At 44.2% G+C, this 16602-nt stretch overlaps 1 protein-coding gene across 1 annotated transcript in view; it reads right to left on the minus strand.

Annotated features, from left to right (window-relative positions):
- The window catches only part of SAMM50 (SAMM50 sorting and assembly machinery component), a 209943-nt gene that overhangs the window by 106488 nt on the left and 86853 nt on the right, over positions 1 to 16602 (minus strand). Inside the window, exons 4-5 of the mRNA XM_078673862.1 lie at positions 13946 to 14033; positions 9199 to 9305 (exon numbers count right to left, since the gene is read on the minus strand). Of these exons, the coding sequence (XP_078529988.1) occupies positions 9199 to 9305; positions 13946 to 14033 (195 nt within the window). The remainder of the gene's footprint in view (positions 1 to 9198; positions 9306 to 13945; positions 14034 to 16602) is intronic.

Below are 16602 nucleotides of genomic sequence, written 5' to 3' on the forward strand. Positions count from 1 at the left end.
ACCGCCTAGAAGTGTCCGCGGTCACTAATATTTCAATCCGAGATAGGCATAGGAGTGAGAACCAGGCAGTTGTGACGAGGTTAATGCGCGAAAAATCCAGATAATTGAAGGATCATGCCACCAAGCAGCAAGAGCCTCACAGGTGCACGGCCATCTTGGTCGTGCGCCACCTAGCGCCCTGAGCCACATATTTAATTGTAGGAAGCGATTTTAAAATCATGCTTGACGCCCAGCTGGATAGATCCACTCGGAGGGTGGGACGAACCAGTGCTCTTACCTCAACATGCAGAGAGTGGTTAGCAGACATAGTACTAGTGGATGTGTGGAGATACCGGCACTTGACTGTGAAGGATTGCACCTTCTTTTCTGCTGCCTATCAGACCTATGCCAGAATCGACCTTCTCCTAACGTCCCCACACACCACTACTTCGGTAATGGGGACAGGGGCGGACACCCTCTCTGACCATTCTTCCATCATACTTAGGTGCATCTTTCCTAGGTCCACCTGCCCCCTCGTCTGTGGCGCCTCAACCACAAATGTCTTACCTACAAAAAGACAGTCACCGACATCATAGTGGCTATCAACTCTTTTTTAGTTACCAATGACACCCCAGACACACCTATAGCCTTACTCTGGGACACGTTGAAGGCAGTGATACCGGGCCAATTCATTGCACTAGTTGCTCACCTCAATGAAGATAGACACAATACCCATGCTCAGTTGGAGGCCCGACTAAGGGACCTAGAGGAATCACACAAACAGTCCAGTTCCTTTGCACTGCAGCACCAACTTTTGGGAGCCTGCAAATCAACTTGAGGATCTAGATATGGATAGGGTGGAATAAATCTTGCTGCACACGAAACCAACATATTATTCAGATGGGAACAGGATGTGGAGGTTACTGTGCAGCAAAGGGTTGGGATACTCATGAGCCCCGACAGTAGCACCATCCATCAAGACGCAACAATCGGTAAGGAGTTTGAATGCTTTTACGCCACCCTATTTATGGTGGAGGAGCTGGACTCGGGGAATCTTGCACAGGTTCGTTTAGCCTGCATCCCTCAGAAAGATGCATCCAACTTAGATGTTATGTTACATGTTATATGAAGCTTATTAAGCGCTCAAATGCCGAGGCGTCTTGGCGCTGATGTGTGTAAGCAGGGCAGGATGCTGAGCTGGTTACTGCTCGGAATTGAACTGCCGGGACTTCAGGCATTTCCTAAAAGATAGAAGGTTTGGCTGAAGTCGCAAAGCCACCAGCAGTTTATTCCACAATTGCGCCGCACAAATGGGCAGGGATCTGCCGCCCCATCTAGCCCGTCGAAACCTTGGGGTGCATATCAGGCCAAGATTGGCCGACCGTAGGTTTCGTGAGGGGGTATAGAGCCTGAACCTGTCCTGACAGTCCTCTGAACCTCCTCCATACCGTGCCCTATGCACCAGGCAGAGCGCCTTAAATTCAATTCTCTGCTGGACTGGAAGCCAATGTAATGCCCTTCTGCCCAGTGTCGTAGGGTGGCCCTTTGGAAGCTTTAGAATCAGTCGGACTGCAGCGTTCTGTAATGATTGTAGTTTGCTAATCTGCTGCTTATTGATGCCCAGAAACATCGCATTGCCATAATCCAATTTGGAAAGAAAAAGAGCAGCCATAACGGTCTTTTGCAGTGTAAGAGGAATAAACGGAAAGATTGTACGCAGGGTCTTCAGTAGGAAAAAACTGGCAGATGTTAAACTGTTCACCTGAGCCGACATGTTAAGTTTGTCATAAAAAATGACCCCAAGGTTCCTCACCTTCTTGACGGGTAGAGGACATTCCCCAGCCTCCGATGGCCACCAAGAGTCGTTCCAAATTGATGGTACATTCCCAAATTCAATGACTTCTGTCTTTTCCGTATTGATTTTCAAAAAGCTCAGACTCATCTAATTCATGACATCCCTCAGACAGGCATGAAAACTCACTGCTGTTAGCTCCGGCATGTCTGATACAGATATCACCAATTGCAAGTCGTCTGCATACAACACAAAAGTGAAGCCGTGTTTCCTAACAAGCATAGCCAGCGGTTTCACATAAATATTAAAAAGTGTTAGGGACAGAGCTGAACCCTGCAGCACACCATAGGGAAGTTCAAAGCTGTACGATTGTAGGCCATCCCAGTTCAAACTTTGTTTCCTGTTCTCTAGAAACGAAGAAAGGAGGGTCAAAGCCAAGTCACTAATTCCGATCTCCTGTAGTCGCCGCACCAACACTGCGTGATTCACGGTGTCGAATGCGGCAGACAGATCTAGGAGAACAAGGATTGCCCTACCTCCACCGTCAACTATTCTCTGAATCCCCTCGGATGCCGCAATCAGGGCAGATTCAGTGGAGTGCTTTGGACGAAAGCCATGCTGGGTGGGATCCAGTAACCTGTTGCTATCCAGGTATTCAGTTAATGCTTTGTTAATTAATTTCTCGAGGACCTTAGCTACAAATGGCAGGCCTGAAATTGGCTGATAGTTTTAAAATTCGGTAGGGTCTAGTGTGGCTTTCTTCAGGATTGGCCTAATACTCGCGGTCTTCCAGGCTGCGGGATACACCCCTGATGCGAAGACTTGATTAATCAGAGGAGTAAGGATTTCACTGATCCGCTCCGCAGCCAGCATAATGGCCGGGGGGCAGGGATTTAATGTCTTTCAAAGTAACTGTTACCAACTCCTCCGATAAGGATTTAAAACAAGTTCCCCCCCCGAGACGATAGGTGTATACCTGCGAACACGTTGGGCGAATTTGCCAGGCCATCCTATATTGTTTGTACTTTATTCTGAAAAAAAGACGCCAGCTGTTTACAGAAGTCCTGGGCAGGTTTAAACAGGCTACCCTGCTGGGGTTTGACTAAGAAAGTCACAGATTTAAAAAGCTCTTTTGCCGAGTTTCCAGTTTCCAGGATTTTCGAGGTAAAATAAACTTTATTGGCCTCTATTTGTTCAAGGCCACATTATAAACATCCTTACTCCTCCTACTGTAGTCCACTCTCCAAAGACGTTCGTACCTTCTGCAGTCAACCCTTAGAGCTTTAAGTTCGGGTTCATACCACGGTGTCCCCAGAGAGCGCCTCTTAGCTGTTCCGGTGTGCTCAGGGGCAACACAGTTAACCGCACTCTGAATCCAGTCGTTAAACTGGGATGCGGCAGTCTCATTGTCAATGTCTAGCATTGGAGGGGAGTGGTTAAGGGAGGCCTCTAAATCTTTACTCATGATCTTGTTCCATAGCCGAAAAGTAGTCTTTGTTGCTTTATGGGAGGGGGGGCATTTCACAGTAGCCTTACCCCTAACTTAAAAAAATACTGCCTTATGGTCCGTCCACGGTAGTGCCTCAACGCGGCCCAATAAAATATCAGGGTGGTTGGAAAAGAGTCCGTCTAAAATATGACCCCCTTGATGTGTAGATTCAGACACTAACTGAGATAGACCATATGCCTCCATGAGGTTCAAAACTCTCCCAGTCTCAGGGTTGGAGCCCAATTCCAGATGGTAGTTAAAATCACCTAATATTGTGAAAGATTCAAAGCCGGTGGAAAAACAGCTCTGGGGCCCAGCGGCCTATAGAGCAGCAAACCCTGAAATAGAATGGAGTCCTTTAGCCTAGCACAAAATTGCATAGCTTCAGCATGGAGATCAGCCACTTCTTCCACCTGTACCTTCAGGTCATCTTTATAAATATTAGCGATGCCACCCCCTCTGGTTACTGGTCTGTCTTGATTCCAAAGTGCATAGCCCAATGGCAGGGCCACGTTCCAGTCAGGAACTGACCTTTCATCAATCCAGGTTTTTTTGTGCTTAACTACCGAACGTGTGTTCAGAAGTATGCACTGAAGACTGTTTGCTGGTATAACCACCGGTCTTATCGCCGGTGCTTGATCCTTGGGAGTGGGGGACATATTGTAGTGTGGCAAGAAACCCACCCGGTTTCCCCCTTCACACTCCTAGCTTCCTCACCCTTCCTCCTCGTACTCTTGTCAAAAACCCTACCCACTCGATAGTGGCAGTAGGTCCCTTCTCACTGTTCATGCTAAATGTAGCGCAGTCCTTGCATCGCTCCGCACGCAACTTCATCAGCGCCTCTCTTGAATAGTCTTGGGGACCCGGACAGCCAGGGGTCCTGGCGCTGGGCACGTTCCACGTGCTGACTGGCGCAGATGGGCTTGCCTTTGGCGTGCCATCGGCGCGCTCGCGGCAGCGTCATTTTAAAGGGATTGGCCAGTAAACAACTAGAGCGCTGACCCAATGGAGGCGGCCCGCTCTTACAGGCGGACACCGCGGGTCGTAGCGTTAGAAAATTCTACTCAGGAGAGTGTGTCAAGCAAATGAACAGCCCAAGTAAAACCAGACAGTCTTAAAAGCACTTTACATTAAGTAGGATTAAAAACAGCTAAAAATTAGAACCAACAATTTCTTAGCAGCACTTTACATTTAATAATTTATACAGTGAGCACACTCGCAGCCCAAGTAGCCGTCTTCGAACAGCACTCAAGCCTCCGCATTACACAGCTGCGCGCTCGCGCCAGCATGGTTTTTAAAGGGATTGGCCAGTAAACAACTAGAGCGCTGACCCAATGGAGGCGGCCCGCTCTTACAGGCGGACACCGTGGGTCGTAGCGTTAGAAAATTCTACTCAGGAGAGTGTGTCAAGCAAATGAACAGCCCAAGTAAAATCAGACAGTCTTAAAAGCACTTTACATTAAGTAGGATTAAAAACAGCTAAAAATTAGAACCAAAAATTTCTTAGCAGCACTTTACATTTAATAATTTAAACAGTGAGCACACTCGCAGACCAAGTAGCTGTCTTCGAACAGCACTCAAGCCTCCGCATTACACATGCTGCGCGCTTGCGCCAGCATGGTTTTTAAAGGGATTGGCCATTAAACAACTAGAGCGCTGACCCAAAGGAGGCGGCCCGCTCTTACAGGCGGACACCGCGGGTCTTAGCGTAAGAAAATTCTACTCAGGAGAGTGTGTCAAGCAAATGAACAGCCCAAGTAAAAACGGACAGTCTTAAAAGCACTTGGTGGAGACATCTCCCCGACCGAAGTCCTCATGGCCATGCAGCACCTACAGTCAAGAAAAATTCCTGGGCATGATGGCTACACTGAAGACTTCTATAAAACTTTTGGGCATTTACTATCTCCAATACTGGCACGCTTTTATAACTCCTTCAGTACTACAGGTACCTTGACAGATACAATACAACTAGTAACCATAACTGTACTTCCCAAGCCCAGCAAGGACCCTGTGCAGTGATCCTCCTACCGCCCAATTTCCTTACTCAATGTAGAAGCCAAGATCTTTACTGCTGTTTTGGCACATCGTCTAGCCCCCTATATGCAAGGACTAGTGGACCCTGTACAGGCGGGAATTCTACCTAAAAGGGGCTGCAGTGGCAACACAAAACATATTTGTCACATCTTGAATAAGGTGCAGCACTCCCGTATTACAGCCCTTTTTTCTATTGATGCGTAGAAGGTCTCTGACCGGGTCCACTGGCCATATCTGCACCTGGTGTTAGAGAGGTTTGGCCTTTGCCCACAGTTCCGTCAGTCGATCCAATGTAGTTACACCTTTCTTAGAGCAATGGTGAGAGTCCATGGGATCCTGTCGCAGCCCTTTAACATCTCCAGAGGTACCCGCCAAGGCTGCTCCTCATTCCCATTACTCTTGCCCTTTATATGAAACCCTTTGCTGAAAGAATACGTGGCAACTAGGACATCAAGGGCATACCTATGGGCGACAGGGAACATAAGGTAGAGCTATACAAATATGACGTTTTACCGGCCCTGTCAAATCTGCACGTCTGTCTCCCACCTATGATGCGAGAATTGGCTACTTTTGGGTTCGCCTCTGGCTTTAAAACAAATTTACAGAAGGACTCAGCACTAAGCCTCACAATCCTTAGGGCCGAACGAGCACTACTTGAAAAGTTGTTTTCCATTTGTCTGGGCCTCACAAGTAATAGGGTACCTGGGCTTACAACTTTATCCCACTCTCTTTGAGCAATGGCTTTTCACCCACTCATCTGACAAACGCCTACTCTTGGATACCTACGCATTTCTTAAAACATACCAAGAGCCCTTTAAATCGACTGCACAGAAACAATGGGAGGTGCAGGGTTGGTGTACATTTACCTCTAAAGAGTGGAGTGATATCCTTCACCGTGCCTCTGCCCGCAGCACCTCCAGCAAAGAAATGTTTCTTAAAATTGCACATCAATGCGGTCAACTTGGTACTCTTACGCACCACCTTTGGCATTGCCCTAAAATAAAAAAATTCTGGACAGAGGTCCTGGCGGCAGTAAATGAAATATATGATACTGATATCCCTCGATTTCTGAGCTATAGCCTACTGGGCCTTCCGAAACCCTTAAGATACCCCCTAAGATTCGCCAATGCATCGTCATCACATTTGTGCTTGAAGCCGCCAGGCAACTCCTGCTCTCTCGATGGGGTTCAGACAAAATCCTGAGACTTGATTGGTTGCACAAACTGTGGGAACTAATGTGTATGGAAAAACTGACAGCGGTCGTGACTAGTATGTTACTACAGTTTGATAAGACATGGGGGTCTTGCATACAATACCTTTCAGATGAATTCAGAGAATTTACCTGCTCGACTTATTTGCGTATCCTTCACCTGACACACCCCGATGACGCAGCTGGCTGACCTCCCATTGACTGGATGCCCCTCGCCTCCTCATTCCCCTCCTCATTTGATGAGGGTTGCTATGCTCTCCGATGAATGTCACCCCCTTTCCCTACCTCTATATACCTGCACCCTCTCCCCTTTTTTTTTTCAGACTTCTTCCCTCTGAAATGTCCCTTGATTGTTCTGCCTGTTCTAGTTCATTTATTATTCCCCACCGGCCAGTGGTTGTAGGTAAGAAGATTGCTGTACTATCTGTGTAAACTCGATAAAAAGATTTAAACCATAAAAGTGCATCATTTGCAAGGATTAAATATGCTTTCTGGTCCTTCTGAAATGTTTTTTACACACTACTATGTGAAAAGGTGCGTAACGCTAGTCCCCTTTTAAATTATGTATATGAAATGCAATGTTTTTTTCTAAAAATAGAGTAAATATTACATATGATGCAGACTTAATGAAAAGAATTCAGTTAAGATCATAACACTCTTACCTCAGAACATAAATCAACAGAATTAGAGATCTTGTATATGTTTAATTACCTGAGGCAACATCATTTAATTTTTACTGCTTTTCTAAGACTGACAATGTGGAATGTCAACAAACCCTGACCTCATCGCTATTTTGGACAGGGAAAACTGAGTGGGTCACGGGATTCCAGAAGTAAATCACTAAAATGGCACACTGTTCCCAGAGTTAAAAAACTGCAACACTGTGCTCACGTAAACCACTAGTTATTAGGTTGAAGATTCATTTACAATACCATGATATTAACAGAGTTGAGAAAAACCAATGATCATTTTAGTTTTAGGAAATGATAACAAATTATGATAGACGATTTTCAGTTATGCTTGCCCAATTTCCTTTCATGAATTGCATTTTCCTGATAATTTACTTTTTGTTGTGGCCCCTACGCTTCCTTAAACTGTTCATGACAACGTTTGGGTCCATAAAACCAGGGTGTAACTTAACACAATATGATATAAGACCAGCCTAAAGATAAGCTACCCATTTCGTTTCAAGCTTCAATTTATTGCCAACCAATCATTTATTTTTCCTCAATGTGACCAGTTTTCATTTTCATCTGCTTTGTTTGGATCATTCATTGTAGCTCAAATATGTCAGACAGCATAGGGCCCTTGCTAAACACTGCTCTGGCTGGTCTAGCAAGCTCATGCTCATTAGAAGTCTTAGCCTCATCCACAGTTATCACCAACTGCACAGTCACTCTTAACTCCTGCACAATGTCACTACATTGTGGTGTTACATTGTCATTTATGAGGGCAAAGAACCGGTTTCCCACAAATAACCTGATTTGAGTAGGTTGATATGTTTACCTCACACCAAATACTACTTGCCTATCAAATGGCCTTGCTGATGATGAATGCTGACCAACTCAAACCTCATCCTTAGTGATCAATTAAATTATTTTCTACCTTGTCATCCAAAGCAGACAATAAAAAGCAACGCTTTCATATTGATTTTAGTTTTTGTTTGATAAGAAAAGGATTTAGTTGACCTCGTGATATGAAGGACGCTAAAATCTACCAAATGGAGCATTTCCACAAATGAACACTGCAAGATTGAAAACTATACAACAACAAACCTTTAGGATTTAGGGGCAGTGATATAATATAATATTCAGCCGCAATTCAAACTAATTTGAGGCAGAAGAAATGCCACTTGATCAGCACACCTCAAGATGGAACCAAAAACTGCAGAGAATCCAAAGCTTTTCTGAAAGTGGTGAAGATGTATATGGCTCATCTTTCAATTCTTTTACCTGATACTACATACATGTGTCACCCTGACAATTATGCCTGCACACTGCGTTTCATTTTACGGATGCTTTATTAACATTAAATCCAGGTTGGGGCTTGCACCCAGGGTTAAATAAAATGTTAGTCATCGATTTAGATTGCTGATTTTCCAAATTGTCCTTGTAAGTGTGACAGAGGGCTGTCTAGTAAGTGATTACCTACTCAGTGCACAAATTCCAAATTAATGTTTGCCCAGGACAAAAATGCACATGCTATATATAGGTCCTCTTTTGAAACGGGGGTGTGGGGGGTAAACATAAAATAAACTGATATTGATCAATAAAACTTTAAACCCACAAAGAGAATTCCCCTTGGTTCACCTCCAGAGTGTGAAGGGATGTTAATTGACAGGATCCTGTCCTCAAATACCATCTCACTAACATGCAAGTTCCAGTGCCTGTACTGCTTTGCAAGCAATGAGGCGGCTTTACACTTGACACTGAAATCACCTGTACTCTAGACAGATCACGGATAAAAGCACTGTCCACAACATGTGATAAAGAAACACATTTCTAACTAAATGCAAGCATGGAGAGGAACTTTAATAAGGACTGCTCTTGCCAAAGCTTGTTGTACATGACTTTGTTCAATGAACATTAATTTCCAAGAGCTCAACATTTACATACCTGGGCTGTGCATTTCATGAACTAGACAAAATTAAATAAATAATAGATTTAAACAAGTACATTTCCTGAAAGCTCATACCATGCTTCCTTCATTATTGCCAACCATAGTGTTATAGCTTCCAGTTATCCTTCGCAGTTCAGAAACTTCAAAAGTAACATCCAAGCCATTTGGAAGAGCGTCATTTCCTTAAAAAAGAAAAAAGATGACAAGTGATTATTTAAAACCATCTCAGTGCATAGGAAGCCTTAACACTCTAACATCATTAAAACTGACAGTCACAATTCGGGGATTGAAAATGTCCTTAATCTGTGGTTATCAATCCAAAAACCAAATGCTCAGCAAGAATCACTTTATTCCCACACTCTAAAGTGAGGACACTGGCCTTGGGCTTCTTTACCAAGTCCCCTATAACAGCAGCAAATGTTATTGGGGACATTGCTAAATCATGCAAAAGTAACACATTTTTTTAATCTCTTATGGAACAAATATGGATCCTTGAGTTCAAGCCTTCAAGTTTTTCCCATTTTCTTTGAGTAGAACCACTAACATAAAAGTGGTTTCAAGACCTATGGCATCACGTATTGTGCAGTCCACAAAAAAGATCTCTGCACTGCATGTGCTGAAATGCATATATACCTGGGCTGGGCTGCTGCAGCAGTGAAGGGATACTGAAAGGTACAAGGGATGCAGCTAACTGTAAACAGCAAAGGAACACTCAACGGTGAAATCATAGCATCCGTTACGCTGTGCACCTCATCCTTATGTATTTATCACTAAATCCTATAGCACCTCAGTATCAGGTAGCACTGTATAAGTATCCTTGTGTGTTGTGCATAAAAGAAAACTCGCGTGTGTATGGAGGGATTCTGGCTTAACTGGGCAGCACAGCCCAATTCATCTATAACAAAGATTCTCCTGCATGACTAATTTGCATAGTCTCATGCTTTTTAGTAGTTATAGTTTGAACATTGTATTGGTATTCTAATCTACAGCTAAGAAAGAAGTATTGATTTCAAGGTAGATACTGATTAATGATTCGATGAAAGAAAATAAGACATAAGACTGAACAGTTATAGACATAAGAAAACTGTGAAGAAAGTTGATGTCCCACCTTTGGTCACTAAACTTGCCTCAGCTTCCTCCCTTATTCGGTAAGCCAATACTGAAATCATTTTCTCTTGCCCAACAGCCCCACATAGGCAGCACAGAGGGCTGCTAATCATATTAAACATTTTCTGCCAGTTAATTTAAGGACTGATAAGGAGGCACAGAACATGCATTGAAAGCCAACTAAAATTATGGTAAAGAAGTTCCATGTACGCTCCTTTAGTCACAAGGTCAGAGTAGACGGTTGATGCATAAAACAGGGTTGAGGATTGAAGTGTTACTTTTTTATATGCTGGGACTGTGGACCCTCTTGGATGCCTTAATGGGGCAGTAGGTGGCTGCATGCATGTGGAAACTATTTCATTCTCATTTAAAAAACAGGAACGTGAAAAAGAATTTAGTTAGGAAGGCAGCTATATGTTTTAAAGCACATTTTATGTTCTAATGGATTTTTAATATTCTGGATATTGTTAGACCGGTCAGTCTTAGGGTGGTCTTCCCTCAAACATTTTGCCTTCCTAGCCTTATTTTTGCAGATCTCGTTTTTGCTGGCCTTAGGACTCTGTGCACTTTACCACTGCTAACCAGTATTAAAGTGCATGTTGTCACACCTTAAACAATGGTAACATCGGCTTATTCCATATCCCCAATAGGCATATTTAAATTACTTTTACGTCCTTATTACAGTGGTACTATATGTACTCAGTGACTATAAATTAAATGCTACTTGTGGGTCTACAGCACTGATTGTGTCACCCATTTGCGTAGCAATCCCCCTTTGTCATGTTCGGGGTAGCAAATTTCCTGGTAGCTTCCATCCGTAACAAAAAACATAGACTATTGGGTCAAACTGCCCAGGAAAATGTAACATCATGAACTGAATTCAAGTCCACCAACCAACTTAGAATGCACATGAAATTAAACCGGCTGTTTGTAAATATGTATTGTTTCACTGTCCATTGTGTATAATTGTAAGTAATAATGATTAACTATCAATTTGACACCATTGTGCGTTCTGTACTTATGAATTGTATATTGCTGAAAAGTAACTTTTATATATTTTTGTATTTCTGATTTTATCATGTGATTGAATAGCATACTTTTATGATTTTAAAATAATCGAATAAAGTGGTTTTGCCTTGCCTTGCATAGCAATTTAAACAGGTCTCAAGTCGGTCATTGCAGCCTGTGTGTGCAGTTTTAAACTGCCATTACGACATCGCAAAATAAACCTCTGGACAGGCCCAAACCTTCCCTTTTAATACATACAAGTCACCACCACTATGGTAGGTCCTGGACAGCCTATAGTGCAATGTATTTAAAAAGTAGGACATGTACTTTTAAGTTGTATATGTGCTGACAGTGAAAAACACTTACTTACATTAATGTCTTTCACTACAAGGGCTATCTCTGTCATAGAACAACATTGGAGTTACCGTATTACATTTAATAAGCTGTAATTTCCAATAGGCAGCAGGTGACCAGTTCATGGTGCTGTCTTTGGAAATGTAATGAAAAATCCATATTTAAGGTAAAGTCACATTTTAAATTACAATTTTAAAAATGCCTCTTTTAGAAAGTGGTCAGTATCCTGCCTTAGCCATATAGTGCCTGCAACCTGTCTCTGGGTCACATGACTGGATGTAGTCGATAATTGGGGTCTGTGTATTACTCTTAGACAGCCAGCTCCTTAGACAGGATGAATCGCTACAACTACACAAACAACCTTGATGCCGGACTTCGCATCGCAAACCCTTGCTGACGAGATCCTCGACGACGACGCAGGACCTCACATTGTAGCCTCGATACACCTCAGAACTGAATCAGCTCAGACGCAGATCCTCATTACACTCCACAAACCAGGATTTAAGGTGCTTTGCTTAGCAGGCCTAACTGGGACCCTGGAGACGGCCCGCGCTCCATCGCAGTCGGTCTGAACTTGCCATGATCATTTCACGCCTCGACTATGGCAACGGCCTGTATGTAGGTGTTCCAGCATTGGAACTCCGACGCCTACAACTTATTCAAAATCAGGCTGCGCAACTGATCTACAAGTTCCATCACGTCACTCCGCTGCTAAAAACCTTGCACTGGCTGCCCATCCTTGAGCGATCTCTATTCAAGATGGGCTGCACGATCTTTCTGGCTCTGGCTGGTACTGCCCCAGCCTTTGCCAGCTCCAAAATCAAGACTTACGTCCCCACCAGAGACCTGCGCTCATCTTCCCAGTCCCTCCTATGTGCTCACCGCTTCAGGAGGAAAACATTTGGAGGCATGAGGTTCTCCACCCTGGCTCCCCCCTTCAGGAACGCCCTTCCCTTTTCCATCAGATCTACTTCCGTTTACCTTGACTTCCGGAAAGCTCTTAAGACGTTCCTCTTCTCCCGCGCCTTTTCACCCTAAGCAACCTCTCCTTTCCCTCCCTGGGCCTCTCAGTCCTCAGCGCCAAAAAACCGCACGTGATCGAGCGCTATATAAAACCCTTAACTTCAACTTCAACTTCAACTTGTGACCTTGTCCCTGTCCGGCGTGAAGACATATCCACAGTTGCTGCTTTGTGCTTTTTGGCACTATTTTTACTGAAATCTTTAAAATTGCATGTCTCTGGTTCGCCGATTGGATTTTTGTAGCTTTTGTCTTGTTTTATTTATTAAACAAAACTATTTTTCTAACTTGGAGTGGGATCCTTTTTGTGTGGTGTTTTTCACTTTATTACTGTTTGAAGAGTACCACAAAAAGTTTACACATTGCCTCTATGTTAAACCGGACTGCTCTGTGCATAGCTACTAGAGGGTTGAGCACAGGTTAATTTAGGGCTAACTTGTGCTTCACCCAAACAAGGATCGTGGTTGCTGCTTGAACAGTACTCACACCCCAGTCAACCAACAGCCCAACTTCTTACACATGTTAAAAAAAAGAATTATATATTATATATCAATAAACACACACACATATACACATGGGATGTTATTCATTTCCTTTAAATAGAAAAACTACACCTGGGCCCAGTTTGTACTAACCATGGTAAGCGGAATGACTGACAAATATTTGGGAAAAAATCCACTAACAATAGTACTTCTTTATGCACCTTTCTAGAGATTTTACCAAAAAATCAAGGCTGAAGATGCAGGTATGCAAATTCAGAGTAAAGGACAAAAGCAAATCTAACAGCAAACACGAAACCAGTTATAGTAAGACATATTTTATTTATCAAAATGAGCCCCTAATTACAAAGAGACAATGATCAAGAGCTTGCAATGACATCAACCCTTTCAGGACTGCAGCTCACAAACTAATACCCCAGACAGGATTAACAAATACCACACAACAAAGACTTTGTCATCTGGAAGACCATGTACTGAATCCATCAAAGAGACAAACAGAATTATGGTTGACACGAGAGAGGTGAAGAAAGACAAGATCCAAACCCCTTTTAACCTTGAGGCCCAGTACACAGGTGTAACACATGATATTTCACACACAGAGGTTACATTTAAACGATGCAAAATACACCCATGCTATGAAACACCAACTACCCTTATCCTAGAAACTGACACTCACATAGACTAGTGGAAGTTAATTTAACCCATTCCCACCCAAATCACAGATTACCATCTGCCCAACGCACCTAAATCCCACAAAAGTGTCAAACACTGCAAACCAGAGAAAACGTGACATAAATAAATTGTAATCTACTGTAAAAGATAATGCTTTTCACCTTCAGCGGTATCAATTAAAACCTCAACTTTTCGAAAAATTCCAAGACGGAGCAACTTCTCCCGTGCTTCATGAGATTTCCGCATTACCTAAAAGAGAGAAGCAGACAATTGTTTTGAGAATGTTTGGTTTATCTAATAGACACTGAGTTTACCATTTTCTCCTGGATCAATATAGAACTGCATATCCCAGTTTTTATGCAATCTATTCTACTGCTTAAAGCAATCATGACTTCTGTTATAATGCACAGCAACAATTTGTTTTAATAATGAGGCAATACAGAATAATGTTTGCATTGAAGAAATACAATTAACAGTATCTGCAGAACATTCATTAAAAAAAATCACAAATCCAAGAGATTTTTTCTAATATTCACAAAGGCAGTAAGTGTTCGCTAACTCACCCAGTCTATAAAAATGTATCTAAAGAAATTGAAGAGTGGATCAAACAAAGCTAGCAATCTTACAACGCTATTTATACCAAGCAGATGAGAAAGTGAACCCATATAGTAAGAATACCTAAAAAGAAATAACAAGGATTGCCTAGTGAACACATTAGCTACTATTAATTCAGTTTTACCATAAAATGACCTGGTAGATACAACCGACCGATTATTTTAATGAGAAACAAGTAAAATAAGAAAGGATATCTCAACAGAAAGTATCTCCCTTGCATCAGAGCTATCCATTAATATAACATTTCCCAATTTTATGCCAATACCAGAGGCTAAAATTATGCAATCTTCTTTATTGCGCCACCCACAGCAGCACCTTTAAAGAATATAGACCACAACAAAGTTCTAATAAAGCAAACAATGAGCCAGAACATCCAAGACTCTTCCTTCTTTTTTTGCTGCTGCCTATAAGATAAGTCTTGCGTGCGATTGCTCTGTTCAAAGCTTATATAACTTGGGTAATGTATGCTAGGACATGTAAAGGACGTTATATTTAAGTATGAATGAACGAAATATAAGTTATGGATGTTTACTTAGGGTTTGGTTAACTGTTTAAATATATTTTACCATCAAAAACTAATCTTAAACAAACAACCTTGTGTATATGCGATTCAGTGGTTTGTGGCACTAGCGTGTTTGTTTCTGATTAACGAGACACTTAGTTGATGCGATTTTGGGTTTTGGCGAGAGTTCGCTGGCAGATTTTAGTTGCGTTTGAGTTTCGAGGCGAGTTTTGAGTGTATTTGTTAACTGTTCGGAGCGAGTATAAGGAGTCGCAGACCTTTCAAGGGGCAATGACTTTGCAGAGAAATTTAAAGTTGTTTTTCCGTCCTGTGCCCAGTTCTCCCGCGGGCCCGCCCGTTTTTCCCGCCGCTGCGTCCCTGCCCACCTGCAATCCCATTCGCCGCCCCGCTCCCGCCTCCCAGCTGCTCCTCCCTCCCACATCCCCTCATTTGGAAGCCTGCGCGTCCGCGCTCAGAGTGCGCGCCGCTGGCGCGCCGTTGGCGCACCTAAGGCAAGCCCGTCTGTGCCCGTCCGTGCCTGGACCGCGCCCAGTGCCAGGACCCCCGAACGCCACGAACGCCACGACGCCCGACACCGCTACGATGCCAGAACCCTCCACGCACTCAACACCGGACGATCACACACCTGCTTCCTGGCCGCCCCGAAGCGCACCCACGGAGCTTTCACCTGCCGGAACTGCAGCTTCACAAGCATCCGCCCCACCATGCTGCCGACCAGGAAAGAACCCAATCACTTCAGATGCATCCTTCTCAACACCCGCTTTGCCCGAAAACATGCCGTTAAACTCTGGGACCTACTCGACTCAACCTCCCCAGACGTCGCCTTCCTGACAGAGACCTGGCTGAACCCCGCCTCGGCAGCCGGCATAGCCATAGCCGTCCCGGAAGGCTACAAGATCACCAGCAAGGACCACACCAACAGAGCGGGAGGAGGAATCGCCATCGTCCACAGGAACACTGTCAGAGTCTGACAAACACCGACAACACCCTCAGCACCGCCGAACACCTGCACTTCCAGATCAACACCGACCCCAACACCACCCTCAGAGGAACCCTCATCTACAGACCACCCGGACCCCGACCACAGTTCAGCGACTCCATCGCCGACTTCGTCAGCACATATGCCCTCGCCTCCACGGACTACATCCTCCTCGGGGACCTGAACTTCCACCTCGAGAACAATGACAACACCAACTCCACCACCCTGATCGACAACCTAGCCAATCTCTGACTCAGACAACTCGTCACAACACCCACGCACTCCGCCGGTCACACGCTTGACCCCATCTTCTCCGCAAGCCCCCACGTCTCCTTCAACCATACCACCGAACTCCACTGGACCGACCACCGCTGCATCCACTTCACCTTCAAGAAACCCACCACGCACCACCGCACCCAACAGATGCCTCACCGCTGCTGGAGCAAAGTCCAGCTAACCACCACCCTCGCCCAGAGCCCACCCACCGACCATACCGACCCCGCCATAGCCGCCCGCAACCTCAGACAGTGGATCAACAACTGCGCCAACACCCTTGCCCCGATCAAGAAACCCTCCAACAATCATAACAACAAGAAATCCAGCTGGTTCACTGAAGACCTCCGGGCCTCCAAGCATACCTGCCGAAAGCTGGAGAAGAGCTGGCTCCGTGAACGAACACCGGACAGCCACGCCGCCTACAA

Source organism: Lissotriton helveticus, chromosome 1_1 (assembly GCF_964261635.1).
Source record: "Lissotriton helveticus chromosome 1_1, aLisHel1.1, whole genome shotgun sequence".
NCBI classification, from domain to species: domain Eukaryota; kingdom Metazoa; phylum Chordata; class Amphibia; order Caudata; family Salamandridae; genus Lissotriton; species Lissotriton helveticus.